Here is a 24,076-nt window from a genome sequence, read left to right as displayed (position 1 = left end):
GTTACAGTTACAGATGGCAGATTGGGGAGACTTGACCTGTTTGTTGAATAACAGAACCCAATGTCTGTCTATAGGGAAACGGAGAGGAAACGACAGAATGTGAAGGCTGTGTGCTGCTGGTGTAACAGCTATTGTAAGACTGCTATTGGCAAACAAGACTGGGATTCACAGTGGTGCTCATATTAACTCAAGAGCATAATTACGCCATGTAATTACAAGGGAGGCAAATGAATGCGTGGAAACAGATTCTGCCACTCTGGAAGGAGCTCTGTTTGGCATGCAGCTGAGAAATGCACTGCCAGGGGTTTACAAATATTACAGTTTCCACTGGTCCGCGTGGGAAATACCTGCCTCGACTCACAGAGCTGTTTCAGTATTTCTTTTCAGTTCTGCGAAAGGAGAATTGCTCTTTTTAAAAAAAAAAAGACATCGAAGGTGCTCAGAAGAAGGTACGTCAGGAGATTCTCCGACAGAGTGCAGAGCCAATGACAGTAAACTGTACAGAGTGATTTTGCTGTTACCCATTCTGCCCGTCTGGGAGTCAAGACACTCATGCCACCCGTCCAGCCGAAGGACCTCCAGGCAGGATGTCTGCAAAGTAGGGCCCTTTGTTGTCTCCAGAAACATTCTTCATTCCTCTTAAAACTGTGCATGTACTGTATGACACTACACCACTTTACATCTAAAACTGGTTTTAATAGGCATGAAATATGAAGATACAGCAGTAGGGGGTTTAGTAATAGTATCCTAGTATAGGGGGCAGGGGTAGGAAAACCCACTTTCAAAACTGTATAAAAACATACACAGACAGTTATCGATCCACCCACTTTCTAACTGCTTTATCCAATACATGGCTGCAAGGAACCGGCGTTTGTCCCAGTGAGATACTGTACCTATCTTCCCAGAAGCCAATTAACCCACAGTGTGTCTTTGTACTGTGGGAGGACACTGAAGCACCTTGCAGGAACCCGCACGAACACAGGGAGAACACACAAACTCCACACAGACAGCACCCCAGGGCCCCAGGGCCCCAGCGCCACGAGGCAACAGTACTGACCGCTGCACCACCATACCACCCTATGCACAGCTGAAATGAAATTTATAGCTCTATATTTATAGAACTGTTTGATTACTAACAAAACATAAATATGCTGGTGCAGATGCAAGACGGAATTTAATTGCATCAGCTGGACCAATTTTAAACCAAAACTGTCTGTTCCAAAACTTAGCATGTGTCACCCAGAAAAGACTGAGTCAGACTGAGTCAGTGTTGAGTGTTCAGCAGCTGCTTCACACTGTAATTGAGCAAACGGGCTCAATTGTAAGATCTGAGTGATTACAGTGAAACTCCCACACTGTAATCACCCAATCAATACACCGATCACAGATTAATTACTGACTCTATTTTGTTTCAGACATCGGTGCAAACATATCATGACACAATCTGTGCAGCCCTACTGGAAAGTAGCACAATCACATCTGATTATTGTGAACTGCACAGTAATTCACCACAGTTTCCTACTATATCTTAGCACCAGCTTCATCTCCGTCTTCCACTGCTTTTCTTCTGTTTTCTGTGCTTCCACATGAAATAACATCACAACTCCACAATGTGCTGTTGTAAGTGTTTGCAAAAGGAATTCTTTTTGATGTTAGCAGCACAGTGGAGTGGCGCACAGGTCCCAGACAGAAATCCATCCATTTTTGCAACCACTTTATCCAGTTCAGGGTTGCCAGAACCTATTCTGGCACAAGTCAGGACATGCTCTGGATGGGACACCAGTCCTTCACAGGACACACACACACTCACACCAGGGCGAGTTTTCCCAACAGCCTACTACCATACCAGTCTGTCTCTGGACTGTGGGAGTAAACCCACACGAACACAGGAAGAACATACAAACTCCACACAGACAGAGCCCAGGAATCAAACCCAGGGCCCTGGGTCAGCGTTGCTGCCTCGCAGTGCCTCCCCCAGACAGTAGTATCCCAGGACATGAAAATAAGAATGATGACTGCGATCGGTAACTCTAGAGACCGTACTTGGCTGGTCTCACTGCCGTTCATTTCCAAATTCTGCCAGCCTGACCCACAGCGACCTGCCCCAGTCTGCTGCATGCCTGCGAGAGGGAGAGCTGTCCGGGTACCTGGGTTCGAAGGTCTCATCCTTAACGATGCACTGCTTCTTCTCCGGCACGTGCGTCCACACCTGCGGGTCAGACAGGTCCACCAGGGCCTTGGCGTTCAGGAGGCCAAAGCCGAACCGGCTGTTGACCATCAGCCCGGCACCGTTCTTCTTCCAGCCCGGGTTGTTGGCCAGGGGGTCGTACTCCGAGGTCCACACCACCAGGTGCTGCAGGTCACGCCAGGTCAGGTCGGGGCTGCAGCCAGGCACAGAGGAGCAGCGGCAGACAGGAGTCAGACAGGACCGGCGGCCCTGCTGTGGTCACCACTGCCCTGCCAGAGCCTTCAGGCTTCTCTCTCCGCACAGCTCACAGCGACCTAACTGACTTATTCACTTAACTCACAATGTGCTAACCTACATTCTGAATCACGTTCGTTGCATAAAAAGATAACTTGAGAAATGTGTGAGATGTGGATCTTGGGGTCCAGTAAAGTTAAATCGTCACCTGCCTTCGGTGACTGGGAGCCCCCAGGAGCCAAGCTGAGGTCGCCCTGCACTGCATTGTTGTGAACTGGGCAGCAGGAGAACTTCAGTTGTGAGAGAAGAACCCTCAGAGGAAAAGCCTCATATATCTGTAACTATCCTCCGAATTCAAAAGCTTTAATCATTATCTCTTTGTTCTCCTAAGCTCTCATTAAAACTCATTATTCCTTTAAGCAATGAAAATGGGAGATTTCTAAGGGCGGGGTGAGGAGAGGCGAGCTAGTCTGGGCTCTTACTTGGCCTCCAGGGCGAGAGCGAAGATCCCAGCGGCCAGCGGCGCGGACGCGGAGGTGCCGGTGTGCGTCTCGGTGCACTGGTCGTGCAGGTCGGCGCTCGTCTGGAACACCAAAGTGGGAGCTGCGATCAGAGCTCAGCTGAGCTGCGCGCCTGTGCCACGGCCTCCTCCAGCAGCGGCAGTGCTGTGTCACAGGGGTTCGGCTAATACAGCTTCACATGAGGCCGTGACCTGGGCTGACACCAGGCTCCTGCTCTCCAGTCCAGGGAGCAGTGTGGAGACTCACAGCCAGGGGGAGTACAGGGGTCAGGGGGCAGAGGGGGCTGTACAGGAGCTGAGGGGACAGAGGTGGCAGTACAGGGGCAGAGGGGGCACAGGGGGCAGTATAAGGGCAGAGGGGGCAGTACAGGGGTGGAGAGGGCGGAGGGCGCGGGGAACAGCTCACTATTCTCTGGTCGGTGTAGTCCCCGCTGCTGTAGGCGGTGGCCAGCGTGGAGGAGCACTTCTCGGCGTACCAGGGCGACAGGCCCTGCTGCGAGGCGCTGCTGATGGAGATGGTGTAGATGCTGTCCGTGTAGCCGTCGCAGTCGCAGTTATCCCCCTGGCGCCCGCCGTTCCCCGAGGCCCAGACGAAGATGGAGCCCTTGCCTCCCCGGCCCTGTGCCACACACAAGCAAGACCGAGCACAGGCCCTGAGTGTCCTGGAGCCCCCAGACGAGCTCAGGAGCCCTGAGTGTCCTGGAGCTCCCAGTCGAGCTCAGGAGCCCTGAGTGTCCTGGAGCCCTCAGATAAGCTCAGGAGCCCCTAGTGCACTGGAGCCCCCAGATGAGCTCAGGAGCCCTGAGTGCACTGGAGCCCCCAGATGAGCTCAGGAGCCCCGAGTGCACTGGAGCCCCCAGATGAGCTCAGGAGACCTGAGTGTCCTGGAGCCCCCAGACAAGCTCTGGTGAAAAGTGATCCTGACTGAACCAAACTACCATACCTGAGAGAGAGACCTGGTCCCCAAAACCAGGAGCTTTGAGTTACTTCTTAATCTCTCTGCCCAGCTAGTGTAGACTCCTACTTTCAGGGTTTTTGCAAGAACAAATTTGCCAACTTTGAAGAGCTGTGGTGGGGGAGGGACAGCAGGTCACAGGGGGGAGGCGGGAGTCAAGGAGTCCTGTCTCCAGGAGTCAAGCTGCTGGCTCAGGGAGATGAGGAAACTCAACTGGACCAGCAGGCTTGACTCCTGGAGACATGTATCCCTGTTCTACAGCAGGGCCTGATGTTTTTCAGCTGCAAACTTAAAAGTTATTCAAGGCATTTAAAAATAAGATCTTGTTTATTCATGTATCTCCAAGTGAGTCTAAGGGGAATGACTTTGTTTTGTTTGCATTTGTTCACAATTCTTATACACTCCCCCCATTCCCTCCGAATAACCCTGTTCATAAGAATTTCAACTTGACTAGAAATCTAGGCTGCAGAAAATGAGCAGGGATGCACACTGAAAGCACAAGGTGTCCACAGTCCAAGCCTGAAAACCCGTGGTCGATCTTTACAGAGAATCCCATGAGCCATTTAAGATCACTTTATTGGCCGTATACAATTTCTTGCATTAGGAATTTGTCTTTTCGCAGACCCCAGCTTGCTCTCCATGAGACACACAGACAGGGAGAGAAGCTGAGGGTCAGAGTGCAGGGTCAGACATTGTACAGCACCCCTGGAGCAGCTGGGGTGAAGGGCCTTGCTCAGGGGCCCAATGGAGTAGGATTCCTCTGCCGCGGGATACGAACTGACAACGTTCCAGCCACATGGCGCTGACCCTTAGCCACAGTGCCACCGCTCTGCCCCAGTTTCTCCAGTTTGTTCTGGAGTCTGACTCTCCTGGAGAATGACTGCTCTGGAGAACCGATTCCTTGTGACTTTCACTGTAATCTGCTGTGCTGGAGGCCTTTGCAGACACACAGAGCTGCCCTGTGGGGGTCTTACCTTCTGGATGCCGTACTCGAAGGCCTTCTGAGCCAGGCGCCCAGGACCCTCCACTGTTTTCCCATCGTCGTTGGGGCCCCAGCTGGCGCTGTAGATGTCCACGTGCTCTGGGTTGAAGCCGATTGAACTGGCCTCGATAGCATCGGTCACAATCCCATCCAGCATCCTTATCCCTGGGGAACAGAGTCCAGCCCAGGTGAGCTACTGCTTACACTTCTGAACTCATGAAGCCTCACAGAAACTCCCCCCCTGATCTGCACCAGCTCAGCAAATCACAGGGCCGTGCCCTCTCTGCCCGTTTTACAAAAGCAGGACAAAATTAATCATCTTGAGGTGCCTGACAGTAGAAATTTGCTTTCCCTGCTATAACTGTGGATGCCCACCCTCAAAAACTAGCATTTCCATGTTACAGCTTCTGATCCCCACAGAAGAAAACTGACAAAAGTAAAGGAAAGGTTTCTTAGTCTTCTTCCGAGCTGTGCTTTTACAAATACAGCACCAGCTTTAGGTGAAGTCAGGGGAAACATGTCCAGTCCTCCCCTGGGCTGAATTTTCAAATCCCAGATACTGGGCTGAGCTGCTCAGACCAAGTCTCTCCACTGACTCCCCAGCCTGCCCAGCCACTGCTGACAGCTGCTACTGCAGCTCGCTGTGCCTCCTGTCCACGCAGGACTCACAACACCCTCCTCTGACCTGCTGCACGCTGCTGTGTGCCCTGTGGAGGAACTCTACCCCGGCTGGAGAATCACACTGGGCACAGAGGATACCAGAGAATCAGAAGTTAGCTAGCTTGAACTACGAGCCACGTTGTTTAATCGCAACTCACAGTTCAAAAACCCAGGCAAAGTCTGCTCAGCTGAGCCAGGTGATGTGTCACCTGCTGCAGTCCCACACGAGGCCTGAACTTTCCTACTGTTTGGCATAGTGGTGCACAGGCAAAATTAAAGAAAAACAAATACAGATGTATATATTTTAGGTTGATTTACGTGAGCAACCTGTCAGTCCAGCCATTTGGACACTTTTTTTCCAATATTTCAATAAGTAAATTCTTCTGATTGATTTATTTCTGTGGGCAAAATGCCTCAGAATATTTTCCCGTCCGAGGACAGGCTATTTCTTTCATTGGTATTTTTTTATTATCCAGGAAGCCTCGCGATCTACTTGGAAAAGAGGTAGATAGGAGCATGTGCCGACCCCATCCTCCATGATAGCCGCGTTTGAGCAGGGTTCCTCGCACCTCGGTCACCGCACTCTCAGCAGCACCCACCTCCCACCTTCGAGCTGTAGGCCACCCCCACGCCACACTTGTCGTTGTCTGCCTGCATGGCGATCTCTCCCGCGCACCTGGTGCCATGCCTGAGGGAACACAACACAACTCAACACAACACAGCACAACACAGCACAGCACTGCTGCCGCGGTCGCGGGCATCAGCACAAGGGGCCCCACGCACAAGGAGAGCGCTCCGCTCCTGAGACTCGTGACACAGAGCAGCACCGGCTCCTGGACACGTGTGTGCTGTGCGTTAACGCCCCTCTGTCGATGTCGCCACACAGCTGAAAACAGAACCCAATTAACCTAAACTCACATACAGCGCGTACTGTACTCACTGATAGAAACATTCGTACAGAAATTACATATTTAAAACAGATTTCTTTCAAATTAAAGTGCTGGAAACTGTGTTTTCTGTCTGATTCATGTTATTGTTATATCGGCCCTAGACATACAGTGCCATCTTTATTTTTTTTATTCTAATTTGAAATTGTTTCTGTTACTATGGAGCCATTCGATGTAGAGAAAGCAGAACTAACCACGAGCTGCTGTTACTCTGTACAGCACCTCAGTCTCAGTGTGAGACAGGGCCACCCAGCAGTACGTCTGAGTCAGTTCCTCAGACAGCTGTTGGACTGTGAGGTTCACAGAGGATTCAACTGCAGAGGTTGAGTATAAGAACATAATAATTCATACAAACGAGAGGAGCCATTCAGCCACTCTGGCCTATTTGGTTGTTAAAAGCGAATTGATCCAGGGATCTTGTCCTGCTGTTTCTTGCAAAAATCCAGGTATTTGCTTCAGCATTATGGCTGGGTAGCCTGTACCAGACTCCCACAACTCTTTGGGCAAAGAAGTGCTTACTGTTCTCAGTTTTAAAGGCACTTCCACACAGTTTCCAGTTTTGTCCTGTGGTTCATGGTGCACAGTCGGTCCTGAAGTACCAAGAATCATTCCTTTGTCGATGCCTTTGAGGATTTTGAAAAATTACCTTACACACCTTGTAATGCTCTCTGTTCAGGACTAAAAAAAAATCATAAACATTGCATACTTATACAGTATTAATAGAAACATTTATACAGAAATTCTATATTCTTTTACCCTGTGTCAGTGAGTGAAAGCTATAATTTTTATTGGAATATGTTTATTTTTAAGGACTCCTGGGTGCTCTGTATGGGCTGGAAGGGCAACAATGTGCTGTATACAAATAAATATCTATTAAGCTAGAAGGAAATTAGCAGCAAAACCCGCAATCTGTCTGCACGTCAAATCAAAATGCTAACGGTTTAACTGTGAACTCGGGAGGCGCTGTTATGCTCTCTGGTTTTTAAAAACGGAATCCAGGCTCTGAAACTTCAGCTTTTTACGGTGCGCAGATCGGCAGTCACAGAGAAGAGTGATGATGACGTATCAAACTTCTTCATTTTTGTCCACACTCTGCAATCACTGTCATTTCTGCTTTGTTTTTCTGTTCCTGTTGTGATGCACAGATCGTCGGTTCAGGCCTTTGAGAGCGGTAAGAGTGCTCGGTCCCCCTGGAGACGCAGGCCGGTTTGTTTGGCCTGACTCACTGAGAGGTGCGCACAGGTGCGCTGGGAAGCAGCACTGGGTGATGACGCCGGGTGAGTCAGCTAATTGGGCGCATTGTCCGAGGTACAGATCCGGGGCAAAATCACATTCAAATAAAACCAGCAAACCAGCGAATTTGAAGCCGCTGTGTTCACCATATTTCCATTTCACTCTGACATCATTAAACCTGAAATCAAATTTATTTTCCAGCTGCATCTTATTTAGTTGGAAGGTCCATAAACTAAATAAGATGAGATGAGAGAACCATTTTTTTTCCAAACGTCTTTTGTAGGCAAACACCAGGGAAGAATGTTCGAGATTTTCTTAGCAACACACAATTAAACCACATTCACATACACAGCGCCCTCCAGATTTATTACTACTCTAGACGAAACAGGAACAAAAACATCATATCTTGTGAAGATATATTAATGTGTCCTTCTTAAAAAAACTTTGATATTAGCATTGCCCCACTTTCCTACAGTCTCCGGGTAATAAAATTAACCATGATTAATGTGTATCCTTCTTTTTGTGCCTCAGGGAAACAGGACCCTTTGGAGGCCACTATATAGTGAATATGTGTGAATTTAGTGTTTTACGGAATTTAATTATTAAGGCCAAATATGACTTTTGCACTGTGCAATTACAGTGCTGTTTTATTGTAGTATACCAATCCTAGATGTTTTAAGACTCTCTGTCCAGTCTGCCACTCACTCTGTTATATGATGTTTTTTGTGTCCGTGTCAGTGAGGGTACAATTGAAGCTGTGGGCACAGTGCATACTGTATGTCAGACTTGAGTACATGGTACAAGGATTGTTCTTACTCACTTATTTTCATTGGTAGAGTCATATCGAGGGAAAGGGTCTGGATCATTGTCATTGAAGTCATAACTGGCTTCTGGATCCTAAATCGAAAAGGGAAGAAAAATGTGGTGAAGATCTGTCTCTGCATTTCCTCCTCTGTCTTGCTTCTCAGTGCTGTGTTTGTACTTTGTTAACTACGTGCAGTTTGACATTCCCTTGTCTGTGACTAATCCTCTCAGAGGTCAAATAGTTTTTTTAAAACCTTTTGCTGCATTTTTAAACTTTTCAGTCTGATATATATAATTCAAAAGAAAATGCATAAAAGTATACTGCGAATGTCTGGAACAAGCAGTGATCTTCAGAAGTGGACTGGCCTTTTTAGACCAGTAACCTTTCTATCTTCACATTCATTCCTTTTTGTACTACAAACATCTGACTTCAATAAGGCCCTTTTAAATAATACAACAAATATTAAATTAGGCCCTTTTTATATAATATTGCCAAAACCGTGTCATGGACAATGGTATCAGTCAGATAAATAAACACAACCAGAGTCTGTGTACAAGCACACCATACAGAGAACCAAGGCACCAAGCATTTCAGTAATACAATTTTCAGCTGTCCTAATTCATTCTGATTTGCTGACAGCAATCAAGCACAATTGTGCAGCTGAGCACAATTGGCCATTTTTGTGTCAGGGTTCTTGGTGTGACCATGAGCTCAGGGTAGCTCTCAGGTTCCTAAACAAAAGAAAATGCCTGTCAATTTTGATTTTAAACAAATGCATTTTTCACCCAAGTAGATAGATCACTTTATTAGTCATATACAATTTATTGCATTAGGAATTCATCTTTTCATATACCCCAGCTTGCTCTCCATGAGACACAGACTGGGAGAGAAGTTCAGGGTCAGAGCACAGGGTCAGCCATTTATACAGCACCCCTGGAGCAGTTGGGGTTAAGGTCCTTGCTCAGGGGCCCAAAAGAGTAGGATTCCTCTGCTAGCTGTGGGATGTGAACTGGCAACCTTCCAGCCACAGGTGTAGATTCTTAGCCACAGTGCTATCACTCTGCCCCTAGCAATTTCAAATCCTGGTCCTGGTACGTGTTTGATAAGAAAAGTGTGATTGATATTTTAACACTGTAGCAATGTAAAGCATGTCCAGATTTAAGAATGCACTGTGACATGATGACCAAGGAGTTTGAACGGAATTATAATTTCCTTGCTCTTTCCATAATGCTATAGACCATGTCATATAAGGCTGCACACAATGAAAAATTCTATTAAGAAGATTAAAAACATAATCTTTTAAATCTCGTTTTATGCATAATTATTTACAACCCTTTATTAAAAGCTTGGCAAATTAACGAATAGTGTGATGCATAGGGCTCTGTGACTCAGTTCACTCTGATTAATTAAAGAGCCTAATTAGTAAAGAGGGAGCCTTTTTTATTTTCTCACTGGCTAGACCGCGCCGAGAGAGGTTTCTTCACTCTGTGGGTTCCAGGCAGTGCCTCTGTGGAGGAGAGCGTGCTCTGCTGTCACGCTGAGCTGCGTGGGAGTGTCGTGCTGCAGGGGCGACTGTGTGGACACACGGGCACTCAGGCCTGGGGAACAGATCCGTGCTTTCTCAGCAGTCATTCTGGGCTGGCTCTGATGACTGCAGCGGCACGAGGACTAAGGAACCGCGAGCATGGCGATGGCCGGAGCCCGGCGTTGGCTCCACTGTGTGAGCTCCCAGCCCCGGGCAGAGGGAGTCTTACGTAGTTGGGGTAGATGTCGGTGTGGTTCCACTCCAGCCCGTCGTCCAGCACGGTGATGACCACGCCCTTCCCCGTGATCCCCTTCTTCCACACGGGAATGACGTGCAGGTCCAGCTTGGGGAGGGAGGGGGAGGTCCTGGTATCTTGCTTGAATGAAACAGGGAAAAAAAAGGCGAAGTGAACCCAAGAGAAGGATATTTGCAGATGGCAGAGCCCTGTGTCCAGAAAGTGTCCAGCGCCTGCTTTGTCAAGAAGACTGCTGGACACTGGGAGTACACTGGGAATCTTGTGAGAGACACAACAGGTAGGAAGACTATCATTATCAGGCAGGTAATACAAGACATCTATCCCACAGCGTGTCAGTAAACACGCAGAGTTAATGGAATAATAAACAGTGTGGATATTGCCACCTAGTTATCCTGAGCACCCTTTTATTCAGCAGAAGCTTTTTGACCTCTGACCTCCTTGAAGGTTTTGGAGTGCAAGGCAATTCAATTAGTCCCCAGATAATTGAAATCAGTGAGAGGTATTATTTTATCCAAGGATCTGGGTGATTCATAGCTGCACACACACTCACACACAGAGCCCTCTTCTTCACGTATCTGCAGAGAACTGCCGCAGGCTATGAGTCACCAGAATCTCATTGTTCTGTGGAGGGATCAGTCTGACAGGACGTCTCCCATGCTGCCCTTCTGCTCTCCACGCAGAGCCTTGAACAGCATGAAGACATTTTGTCTGAGAAAGATGATTTATTGCTCCAGCCTGCAGAAGCCAGCTTTTACACTGGAGTGCCAGCTAGCTTGTTTCTCCATTCACTGCAGAGCATAGCTATTGCACTGGATGAACATTTGTTTTAATCTGGAATTTCCTTGCAGATGGTGAGCCACAGAAAATAGGAGTACATGAGGGAAATTAAGGCTTCTTGTGAAGCGGGACTGGGGGTGGAAGGTTTGTAGCTTTCAGCTTTCACTGGTTGTGAGGACACTGTGACATCCTTTGTTTGTTAGGAACAGAACCTTGTTCCCCACATTGACATTAATACGTTTGCACCCAGACACAACCATACACACACTAAAAACACACACATGAACCTTCACACCATTCAAACACACACCCACTCCCACACTCATCCACACCCACCCCCACACTCAAACACACCCACACCCACTCCCACACTCATACACACCCACTCCCACACTCAAACACACCCACACCCATTTCCACACTAATCCACACCCACTCTTACACTCAAACACACCCACACCCACTCACTCCCACACTGACACACACTCAACCACCCCACCCACAGACATTCCCATACTCCCACAGACCCACCGCCACACCACTCATACACACACTCACATCTAAAACCCACCATGAGGCAACATTTTCACGGACTGGAAAAGTTTCCTCCCCAGCACGAAGATTCCTCCACTGGCTCTCACGGCAAAGCATATCGCTCGACAAAGCAATCAAAGACTTAATAGGCCACAGTGTAACGAGCACGCCTCATCCCCCATAGTTCCACTTCTCCATGACAACACTTGAAAAAAAGATTTTTGATTAAATTATGAATGCTCCAGCTACTTCAGCCTGCACTCTCAGAGCACAATGATTAAGCAGGCAGCTCATGCTGTATCCAATCTCCAGCCTGCCTCTTGTTTTGAAAACTATAGAGGCGATGATATATCTGTTGCAATGCACAAGAAAATGAGACAGTATCCCCAGAGAGCAGACTGTGGTGAAGAGGGATGTTGTGAGACAGGCAGCAGAGCAGATTACAGCTGCCTGGCAGCTGAAAACCTCCTGGCTCTCAAACCGCTGCGCAGGAGCTGTAGTGTGAGCAGTGGTCAGGGTCCTGGACTTGTACCCGGGACGGTCATGGGTTCAAATCTCAGGTGAAACACTGTTGTCATGCCCTTGAGCCAGGTACCCCGATCACCCCGAATGCTCTATGAACATCTGCAACCAGTGAAGATGTAAATTGCTTTGGATAAAAGTGTCAGCAAAATAAATTAGCAAAGATATGTGTCATACATAAATATACTGAAGAAGAAGAGACCGTTTTGTCTGCGAGTTGCTAGCAGCCTATTGATCTGATGCACTCATCCAGCTGCTCTTTTTAGAGGTTTTGGGGTATCAGCTTCGACAGTATGGGTGGGTGTTGTTGTGCACTCCCACTACCCTTTGGGTTGAGAACTTCAAGGTCTGGTTCCAAAATGTGTTTTTTTTTCCATCTGTGCCTGGTTCTCAAGATTTCTAATATTTCTCACGCCTTGTCCGAGATTGGTGAATTTTTGTGCATTTGACAAGAGCGCAGCTGTTGTAGCAAGTTAAGAGTGCTCCTGTCTGGGAAAGCAGTGGAAAATATTCCACTCCTGAGATTATCTGGGTGATGGTCGTAGCTCAAAAGGTGAATAAATGCCGCTGCTAGCTGGGAATATTAGCCCAGAGCTGGAAGAGTGGACAGATGATGCGGACTGTCACACTGTGTGCTGCCCGCTTCACTACAGCACAGACTCCCTGACAATCAGGCAGCCCATTTCCACATCACGTTCAGCGTTTGTGTCTGAAACAGGTTTGTGCTCCACTATGGTGCTCAGAGACGATGTGGAATAGGCTGGATTTGTCCAAGCAGTGTGAAAATGAGTATCATACAGAGCCTTTCTTCAAGCAGAACATTCACGAATGCTACTGCACACACAGTAACAAGATCGAGTCAAATTAAAGTTTTACTAAGCAACCATGTAGTTTGCGGTGTAGTAATATACTAATGGTCAGGGTGTTGGACCTGAAATGGGAAGATTGTGGGTTTAAAATCCCAGGTGGAGCAGCAGGGTGTTGAATCAGATGTCAGATATAATGCTTCTCTTAAACACTTAGCTGTAAAATATTGTCTCATTTAGATAGAAGTGTCAGGGAAAGACTAGATATTTCAGCAGTCACTGCACAAAATGTGTGATTTTATGCACTGATGGTAGCACACCAGGCCCTGAGGAGTCTCAGCATCTGAAGGCTGTAATCCACGCTTTAGGACCGTTAATACAGTCCGAGCAGCTGCAGGTCTCTTTGAAAAGTCTGTTCAGCTCTGGTGAGTTGCCTGAGTGGGCAGGCTATACCCTTCGGATACAAGCAAATCCAATTAAAAAATCAAGTAAATGAATCTAATATATTTCAACTGGGGGTTCACTTTTTCTTTGTAAAAGAAAATGATTTGTCAAAAGCCTGTGTCTGTCATGCCTGGGTCTGTTCTGTTCATTAGCACATATATTAGCAAACACCTGAACAGAACCTTTCTGCAATCACTGCCAGACCACCGTAGGGCTCACTGACTCATTAAATGAGTGCAGAAAGGGCTATCAGCACTGGCACAAATCCCCAAGAGCCTTGTAATATCTGCCTCAGCCTCACCCTGCTTCAGAGTGGCTTACTTGTCATGATGTTCCAGGAGGCCCACTGTCTGTCACCCTCACCGGTGAATCACAAATGTTTTTTAAAAGCGAGGAATGTGAATGTATCAATATCCGATTGCATTACATTATCAACAGGCTGTTCTAGTCTCTGAAATGTGACTCTCCCCTGTTGAATGTCTGTGCTGCGTGCACACCACAAGCTGCCATCCTGAAAACAGCCAGGGTCTCGTGTCGTGAGGCAGCCATGAGTCACACTGTCAAGAGGCAGCCTGTGACACAGGGACTGCACTCGAATGAGAGCTGGCAGGCACGTGAGACAGAATCAGTTCTGGTCATTTCCTCTGCTGCAACCGCTGACGTTAGGGAAAGCACATGACTGTACTTAAAAGACATTTTAATTACCACCCCTAATTACAACTGAAGCCTAAGAGCACTAATTAAATCTGATGTTGGCCTGAATCGAGCATCTGAACAAGGAGATGTTATTTTAGCTAACCTTTCATGTAGGGAACACAGCAAGACAAGCATTTCCAGGGGATTGAAGGTAGTTGGTAGGAGGTGTCTAGCACAGCAAAGATTCCTGGGTCTAGACCATACAGTAATGTATTGTGGATCACGAAAGATGTGTTTGTGAAAAAATCTGTATCTATCAATACTTTTCTGACTTGTATTCTCACACTGAATCAAGGTTGAAAACCCTACAGACGAGAAACAGAAACATACAATAATAATAATATAGTGCTTTCCTGGACACTCCACTCAAAGAGCTTTACAGGTAATGGGGACTCTCCTCCAGCACCAGTAGTGTGCAGCCAACAGCCAGAGTGCGCCAGTACGCTCCCCACACATCAGCTCTCAGTGGGGAGGAGAGTAATGAAGCCAGTTCAGAGATTAGGATTATTAGGAGGCCATGACTGGTAAAGGCCAAGGGGACATTCGGCCAAGACACTGCGGTAACACCCTTTTCAAGAAGCACCCTGTGATTTTTAATTATTTTTACTGGACAGTTAGAACCTCTTTTTTACGTCTCATATAAAGAACGGCACCTTTTTTACAGCACGGTCTCCCATCCAGGTACTGGCCAGGCTCACAGCTGCTGGGCTTCAGTGGGCTGCCAGATGGGAGCTGCAGGGTGATAGAGCTGCTAGCTTATAATGTGGAAGAGCAATAAAAATGACTTGAAAGTCTCAAATGACAGTTCTGTTTGTTTTTCTGCCATCAATCTGGAGTGAGAATCCTGGCGTGTATTGAAACAGTGAATGCTTCAGTCTGAAACAGATCTTTAAGAGGGCAGGGACTGGGGAAGTCGAGCTCAGCTACCCAACACATCAATGTGTGGAGCTGTGGTATTGAAGACTTTTAATCAGATCCATCTGCCTGCAGGCACTGTCCATGAGCACGATTGCCAGGCGGACTGTGGAGGAGCAGCAGGGTGCTGAAGGAGACAGGTGTCAGAATAACATCAAGATGCTTGAGGAACAGAGAAGCTGCGTCTGAAACACGTCTGAAACCTGCTGGAGCTGAGGTTACAACTGCGACAAGCGCAAAGCACTAGGGAAGAAAATAAATCAATGCTATTCATTACAGAAAACAATGACTAAAATAAGCAAGAGCAGGGAGTATCAGAGTGCAGACTGTGTGCTTAGCACAGACCTTCCTAGGAAACTGACCTGCTTTCATTTTATTAGGACAAAGATCATGTTGTTAAAGGCTTCTTAATGGCCCTGCTCCATGCCTTAATGATAGGAAAGAGACAGGCTTGTTATCCTGGTGATGTGCTGTCAGTGTTTCTAGGGACTGCATGCCATGCGAGTGTGCTTTCTGCTTCCTGGGACTTTCTGTAGGTTCATTTCTTTTGGCTTGAACAACATGAGGAAGATACCAAAACCAACAGCAACAGCAAGAGGAAAAACCTCCATTTCAGACAAACTCCTCCTGGATTTAGACTCTGTTCCAGAGGGCTTCAGTGTCCTGGTGCCCTCTGTGGCTCGTAGCGCTTGTGCTCGCCGCATGAGAGGGCAAGAGTCATAGAACAGCAGCACAGTATTTTCCCATTTGCATATTTTCCAATGGGGTGAGCTCCTGGGAAAGAAATGACCGTGGGAACAGGGTATGTGAAAGCCTGGGAGACTTCACTCCATGAGGGGTCCGCTCTCCGGGAAAGGTGGAGTGAGACTCACCTCCTGACGGCCGAAGCGGAGCTACGTGCTGATCAGCCGCCTTCACAGTCTGAGCTCTGTTCCAGAGAGGCCATTTAAACCCACTGATGTTTCAGAACTTCAGAGAGACCACTTACAATGATAATTACAAACTTTCTGTAGAAATAAAATCTGGTTTGACCTTGTTTTGCCCTGTCAACAGGTTTAATGACGCAGACATGTCTTCGGGTGTGTGATGTACTGAACGGTGCTCTACACCTCTCTCCCTGCCAAAAATCCACCTGTTGGGAAACAATGCATTCTTTCCAAGGCCACAGAAACTCATTCATATCATTTTAGAGTAACTACTGGGGTTATAATAAATAGCAGCTAATGTGAAATAAGTCATTTCTTGTCATGTTGATGTGCTGGTGTATTTTAGAGCAGGTGTTTCTAGAACGTTTTCTTTTCACAGGGTAATCATAACTGCTCAATCAAGGGCATGAGAAAAGACTTGGCAAGTAAAATCAGCTGGAAGCTGCGTCTCTTCAGTGCACATTATCCCCCAGCTCACTCGCACCCTGGAGGAGAGAGGTCTCACAACACAAGCAGCCTCCTCCCAGGCTGGGTACAGGACACTGGCTCTCAGGGCGGAATGAAAGCTGCTGACCTTAACAGAGTCTGAACACATAAGTGAAGTGAACACGTAAGCAGCTCCCACAGCCCCCTGCTACCTGTCCGTTTAGATCTCTGATAGATCCAGTTTCCCAGAGTGGGGTTTGATCTGTGTGCCCTGCACATGCTGAGCTGGAGGCACAGTCACCTCTTGTGCGGAGTGTTTGCAGAGACAGCTTGTGATGCTTCAGAGCAACAGGACGGCGGGGATGATCGTTGTCAGAAAGACTGCTGTACGCGGTGCAGCAATCTTCTTGTGCGTCTGAATAAACACGCAGGAGTCTCTCACCCCGAAGTGTGACATTTATGGTAACACAAGAGATCGACCGAGGGCTGTACTCAGATGATAAAAACTCTTCCAGAAGGACTGTAATGCATGCAGAGAGTCACGGGAGAAGACGGAGACGCGCTTCGGTGTGCCCCTGTGTGCTCTCCAGAAAGGGCTGCTGCAGGAGAGATGAAGACTCTGTGCACACCTGCACCGCTGCACTGTGAATCACTCACCAGGTACCACTGCTGGTTCCACATGGGGTCGTCGAACAGCTTCTCCACCGAGCAGTCCGCACACGCCCCCAGAGCCACACGCTTCCTCCTCTGCTTCCCGTACTGCTGCTCCGCCCAGGACACCTGGCGCACAGACAACACGGGCTGCGTCAGGGGGGCAGGCACAGGGCACCACGCCAGCGCAGCGGGGTGCTGAGAGGGACATTTGAGAAACAGCCAGGCGGACAGGCACCTCGCGTTACCACTGTCTCATCTCCAGTGCTATTGCTGGGAGGAATTCTCTGTGGAGCCCTGCCATTAAAGAAGGGGAACCCCATCCTTCTAAAACAGAGCAACTGTTATTCATGCAACCTGAGCCCATTCTCAATCAGTGTTTGTGTCTGCTCCTTTATGTGCCAGGTGTTGTGTGACAGGGCAATGTAATTGTAATATTATTAGTCAGCGCAGACTGACAGTTACAGTAGCCATTAGAAGATTGGCAGTAGTAATAGCAGGTCAAGTAATAACAATAGCAATTACAATAATAGTCAACAACAATGTATTCTATTCTTTTTGAGGAGAAAAGGTTGAAATGAAAATAAATACTATTCAAAAGATCTAGTGTTGTTTCAGATACCCCTCTACATCTGCACTGACCTCTGTAAAATGATTGAAAATCACTGTGGTTTGAAAACTTGCTTTGTCTCACCCACAACAAAGTCCCAGGGAGAATATTTTCTGCTGATTAGAACAGTTTCCTTTGTGACTCCTGCTCGGTTACTGAAATCATTCTGGAAATGCATGATTGCTGAGATGCAGCAGATCCTGACTGCAGGGCTGTCTAATATCAGTGCTGCCAACACAGATTTCCGTCAGTCCCCTGCCTCACAGCAAAACGGGCTCTTAAAGTTCTCACACGCTAAAACATACGCGAGAAGCGATTACTTCTCTTCCAGCAGCGATTCCTTTCCATTTCACTCATGCATTCATGTTCTTCCATTTCATTTCATTCACTCATGAAGAACAATGTTCAGCCCTTCATTCACAGGAGCTTTTGTGTGGAAGGACCAGGACCCAGCAGTACAGGTCCAGTGCTGACGGCTGTCAGGACGTGTCAGGCGTACCGGCGCTAGTGTGAAAAGGGCATTTCAGCGTACAGCATGTATTTTTAATAACCAGAAGATGTTTGCCATTGTTAGTTCCCAAAAATGCTTTGTGATAACATGAATCAGGCTTATTAATCTTATTCCATGAATTCAGGAAGAGAGATGAAAGCCGGAAGAGCCTGGATCTATGAAAATGTGTTGTAATTGCAGGTCTGGTTTCTATTCTTATGGAAAGCAGCCTGGCTTCATTAGTGTGAATGTGTGCTGCCTGCACAGTACTTTCATCCTGATTTAAAAGGAAGGAAAGGGACACAGCCATTAGCAGATACCTTCTTTGGTTTGGTTTAATTCTATCGGTAACAAAACAAAACCATCTTTGCAGGCAGCGTAAGGAAATTAACTCACACTTTTCCTTTGAAATCTGAGGGGGGAGCTGCCCTCAGCCTCCAGAAGAACTTCCAGGATAGTGCACAGTAACAGAGGAAAAGACCCGAGAGCAAATTTCTGTAGAGATCACTCACTCGTGTGATATAGCGTGTACCTGCAAAATGCACATTTCACAGCTGACAGGATGCAGCATTTTGAAACCAGCGGCCTGTTCAGACTGTGAGAACCTGAGCAGCAGGCAAAGAAATGTCAGTCACATAGTCAGAAACTGCAAATGCAATTATTCCTCATGGGTTTACTCAGAGGGGATGCACACAATGGGGAGATGAAGTGCACACTGTATTTGTGTGGTATTGAACTGTGTGGGCCAGGTATGAGCAGAAAGAGGAATTCAGGATGTGGCTTTCAGATGTGACTAGTGAGACTGTCCTCCTCCCCTCCAGGCAACTGGTGACAACTCATCAAGGACTCCAGCCCACCTCATTCAGCACGCAACCTGGCAGTCCCACATCACAGATCAAACACCACATCTTGATCCAATGCTTTCTCTGCCTGGAGAGCTCATCCTGCCTGGACTAATCTGTGTAGATACGCACCTGCATTGTTCAGAGTGTACGACCAGGTGCATAATGGAGGGTAGCACTAAATCAGAGCAACCAGCCCCAGCGTTAGAAATAAAACAATCAAGTTACTTGGTACAGCATAATAAGGCCCTCGTCTTGATTTTCATGCAAAGACAAAGTGGAGCATTTGAGGAAAATGGATTATCAGAAATCATACAGTGCATATTCATGCTATAGTTATAACTGATACTTTTTGCTCATTCAGAAATAGAAGTGCTGATCAATTTTAGATTCCTAGTTGCTAAGGCTCATGAATAGAATGATGAAATATTGATGAAAGACAAAACATTTTCCAGACCTTCAATAATGGACGCTCAGACCATGCTGTGTGCAGTGTGGTTCATTAAAACAAGACTTGTTGCAAAATGTATAACATCTCGGATGAATAAATAAAAAACGATTCAGGTGACTTCTATGCAGAGACTGAAACAGCTTACCCTTTCGTCTTCTGACAGCCTCTTGGAGATGTGCTCTGCACTTCTTCTTGACCTTTTTGGATGACTTTTATGCTTAAACAAATAATGATTCTCAAGTGCTCCAATCTGGAATAAAAGAGATTTTTACATTTTCATTCTGGTATTATTAAAGTAAGAGAAGTCGCTCATTAACATGTATAACTATTCCACAAAAGCTCTGCACTCATTCAGATATATGAGACGTACATAGTATGTTTCTTTATGGATTTCACAGCAGCCATTGCACATGGATCAGGGGGAGGGGTGGGAATGGAGACAGACTCAGAATAGAATTTAGTCAGTATTAATACAAATACTCTTAGCTGCTCCAACATGCAGCACTCCACTTCCTGGTCCGCCACCATACACAGTAGCAACTTAGTTTTCTCTTGGAGGTCTTTGACCCCACTACTGACCTACTGCTGACCAGGCCTGGTCTTGCTTAGAACATCAAAACCCATGAACTGTTCCAAACAAGAGGAGGCTGTTCTACCCATGTAGCCGGTTTGGTAGTAGTTTTATCATCCACCGATCTCGTCCAGCTTTTCTTGGCAAAAGTCAGGCTACTACAGAGCTGGTGAGCTTGTTCCACACTCCCACCCACCTTCTTGCAGAAACATGTCTCCTTTCTGCTGATGTAAACTCACTCCCCCAGAGTTACCACTTACTGTATGTCCTCTGCTTTGTATTTCACTGGTGATTCGGAAGAGAGCCACTGGGTGGGATTTTTAGTGCCTTTGAGATTACTGAGCACTTGGGGTCATGTTTCTTCATGATCTTCTCTGATAAAAAAACTAAAAAGGGTCAGTTTACCAGCCTGTCAGGAGAGCTTATACCAGGTTATACCAGCTAAGTGTACACAGGCTGGTGACAAAACTTTACATTGAATTCATAAAATGAATATTGTTTCTCTGTGCTTGAGACGCTGTCAATGGGCAACGAAACAACGAAACACGAAGGATGATGTTAATGATTCTAATTATTCACTGAGGTTAATTAACTTCACTGCAAATCAAAAAGAATAAATAATCAAGGCTGACATTCGTCCGTAGGAATGGACCAGAGCAGAAATGAAAGAGAATAGGGACAGAGATGGGGAGGGAAAATATCGTCAGTTACTGTGCTGGATGCTGTGAGGGATCTCCTTTTCCAATCAGACTTGAAACCAGCACCTGGATTCTGTCCAGGTGGTTTGAGCACAAAAGCCCTGTAACTACAGGAAGACTTGCTGTCTTATTTATGTGGAAATTCTGATTTCCTTTATTGTGGAATCTGCAGGCTAGGACATCTCTCTTCTAGATCAGGGAATCGTTACCCGTTCTTCAGTGAGCATCTGTTTAAAGAGGGAGATTTAGTCCTGTTTAGGATCCATTTTGTTTATTAGGATGAAGGTCTCTCTCTGTGGCTTGTTGCAATGTATTGTATATTTAGATTATAGAGACTGACTTCTTGGATTCTCTAGGCCTACAGAAGCACTGAAATTCACAACATTGGAAATATCTGTGTGACCTTTCATAGTAGTGTAACTGGTGTGTACTGAGTGATGTTGTGTGTAACTTCTTGTTAATAAATCTTGTCTAGGTTAGGTCTTGGTTATTTCTCTATTATCAAGCCTGGGAAAATAGAGACCCATGGTATCACTTACTAAAGGAGGGAAATTATTCACCTTTATTATGCGCTTGAATAACAAACAGATATCACAACCAGCTGGTTATATTCATTTCATATCCTCCCCAATTTGTAAATTTCACACCCCGAGTTTGTAGCATAGAAATAAAACAAACAGTTATTCGTTTAGGAAGTGCTAGTGAGAACGTTCTATAGACATGCTACCAAAAGCATAACGGGAGACAGTAATCACAGGGCAAAACACAATACAGCAGGGTCATTCTAGTGACCTTGTTCAAATAAACCTGTAGGAAACTTTAGTGTGTATGGAACTGAAATGATGAAGTGAATGAATATATATCTCAAGAATGTAAAAAGCAGCACAAAGGGGGACTATGATAAACGCCCGTGGATAGCGTTGGTTTGGTTGACTTTTTGAAAGACTGTGCAACTCTTCTCAATTAAAAAGCTCCAACTGATGAAAGGGTGGCAGAGTGAACACTGTGGATACCGCATGAACGTGAACAACTCTCACCGGTAAACCTCAGTTACGTAAGAAACTGAAACTGGCACCTTACACAACATGTCATCATTGGATCGTTTAAAGACAGCGATTTCCACAGCTACCCCTGGGTTAATGAACAGAAAATGCAACGCGCAGGAAGAAATGAAATAATCACTTTCGCTGACTGATGCCCTAGTGTGCTACTATTATATAATTGGTTGCTTCTTACCTAAAAATGTAATAGAAACCCTACCGATATTCTGCACGTACAGTCTGTAGAGGAGCGGGGTTGCAGATCTTTAGACAGACTCTTACACTCCTACTCTTATGTATAACGTGTGAGTTCTAACGTCACGCCTAAAAGCGAACGAGGCTCTAATGCAGATGCAGTAATCCAGTAGCAAAGTCTTATGGTCTGTCTTTTAACAAAATAAATTCTGGAGGCTACGGTGATGGAGCTCTTCTTCAGGTTGAACACGTCTGGGGAGATTGGTTTCTCCGCCGGAGTGTGAGGAGCTCAAGCGAGGCGCTTGATCGCACCGATGCAAAGTTTTCACCCGCAAGGTCGGGTAATTTTATTCGGTCGACTCACAGCCTGACAGACTAACACTGTTAAACTGGATAAAAATGAACGAGATCCTGTGCCTCCAGGAAAAGCAATAAAAACGTTGTTATCCATTAACCAGTTCAGACACCAGCTACAGTAGATGAGCTTCATTCCGTCTTATTATTCAGCCCACGCAAAAGATACGAGAATAAGATACAGTAGGTGTTGAAACAGTCGTGTGCTGTAGTTTATTTCTCTCGCCACGAATTACGGAAATTCTTACAAGACAAAATGCACAACTAGTGGACATAGACCACAGCTTTATCGATATGTAACATCAAACACTACGAGTATAACATTTTTTTTTATTTTAAACGTAAAACCCTACGTGTCGAAGAATGCCCACTGGGCTCTGTGTATTTAAGATTACAGAGAAAGCACGTCTATAACCACTGGATTGCTCCGAAAGCATGTCAGATTCCCAAACTTCAAGGAATCATAAACACATTCCGCAATCTACGCCTGAGTGCCTTTCCTGTCAGAGAGGCGATGAATTATTAAGAGAGAAGCGATCGGCTGCCGGAGTGAGGAGTAGCGATGCTCAGCAACAGGACTGACGCCGCTCTTCAAGCAGTTGAAATCGCATAACGATATTAAAGTATTATTCAAAAGCCTAATACCCCCAAGATCTCTTTTCGATACATGTATACACTCCGGAGCCAGAGCATAGTCAATGAAAAGGATCAAAGACCTCTCGTCAGTACGCTTTTTATCTGCGATTGCGGGCCAAACAGCTCGAAACACACCGTCCGAGGGCTAGGTGTGCAACAGAGTCCTAGCGATTCAGTTTCAATTGGCACATACTGTACGAGGGGAATGAAGTAGCGGGATTACCTGTCGGACTAATTCGTAGTCTAATTCTTCGGCAATCGCCCTGGCTGCTTCCAGACCGCCGGGAATCTCCACTGCCCATTCATTGACATACTGTCTCTCACCGGCAGAAATGTCCACATAACACAGAACCACACAGGCAGCGAGAACAGCGGATCGCAGAAACCAGCAGCATCGCGCATCCATTGTACAAATATAGATTTAGATATTTACAAAAGCTCCTGCAGAAAAATAATAAAATATTTGTATGTTTATATATATATAACTACAAATATAAGATCTCAAAAAGAGTTCCGAAGACGCGAACCAAAAGCAGCGGTGTTGCTTTACTGAATAAACGTGCTTGCTACAGTGTGAACTGGGAGGGAAACAGTGCTCACACGTCAGATTACGAAAGGCTCTGACGTCAGATTCGAGTCTACCTGGAGTAAAATCCATTCTCTAATCTCAAGGGAAGAAGGCGGGATAGATCTAAAAATAACCTCCTCCGTTTTGATTAAAAAAGAGAAGACAGACCATACCTGCCTAATCTTTCGTGTAAATTCTGTGTATTCTGTCCTTAATCGAACATAGAATCTGTTATCTACACAAATAAGCAAGATTTATTTCTTCCTCGTATTCAATTGCCATATACTGTACGTGAGCGCTCAATAGCATTTATATTAATGTGTGTTTTTGCATGTGTCTGGGTCTGTCCTGGCAGTGTTGCTTTTCATTTTAGAGAACATTGAAGGGAAATGTTCTCTAGACTGAAAAACAAACAACACCGCTGGTCTCTATAGGAAAGACAACGCCATAAATTTCTTAGAACGGAATCATGGAATCTATCTGCTGGACAGGATGGGCTAGGTCAGGTAAAGTATCCCCTTATCGCATTCACATATCAATACTTTCAGCCTGGCAGATGCATTAAGTATCAAAGGGTGTGTTTGACAAGACGCGCATTCATCTTATTGCCATTACAGTT

At 46.2% G+C, this 24,076-nt stretch overlaps 1 protein-coding gene across 1 annotated transcript in view; it reads right to left on the bottom strand.

Moving 5' to 3' along the window:
* The window catches only part of pcsk1 (proprotein convertase subtilisin/kexin type 1), a 28,619-nt gene extending 5,324 nt beyond the window's left edge, over positions 1-23,295 (bottom strand). The window contains exons 1-10 of the mRNA XM_088911642.1: positions 23,113-23,295; positions 19,541-19,645; positions 17,009-17,131; positions 10,279-10,425; positions 8,540-8,616; positions 6,139-6,227; positions 4,872-5,044; positions 3,349-3,561; positions 2,905-3,005; positions 2,148-2,381 (exon numbers count right to left, since the gene is read on the bottom strand). Of these exons, the coding sequence (XP_088767768.1) occupies positions 2,148-2,381; positions 2,905-3,005; positions 3,349-3,561; positions 4,872-5,044; positions 6,139-6,227; positions 8,540-8,616; positions 10,279-10,425; positions 17,009-17,131; positions 19,541-19,645; positions 23,113-23,295 (1,445 nt within the window). The remainder of the gene's footprint in view (positions 1-2,147; positions 2,382-2,904; positions 3,006-3,348; positions 3,562-4,871; positions 5,045-6,138; positions 6,228-8,539; positions 8,617-10,278; positions 10,426-17,008; positions 17,132-19,540; positions 19,646-23,112) is intronic.
* Between the last annotated feature and the right edge of the window lie 781 nt (positions 23,296-24,076).

The sequence above is a fragment of the Atractosteus spatula genome, chromosome 3 (genome assembly GCF_055471065.1).
Source record: "Atractosteus spatula isolate fAtrSpa1 chromosome 3, fAtrSpa1.hap1, whole genome shotgun sequence".
Taxonomy (NCBI): Eukaryota; Metazoa; Chordata; class Actinopteri; order Semionotiformes; family Lepisosteidae; genus Atractosteus; species Atractosteus spatula.
This window is presented reverse-complemented; position numbering and strand designations above follow the sequence as displayed.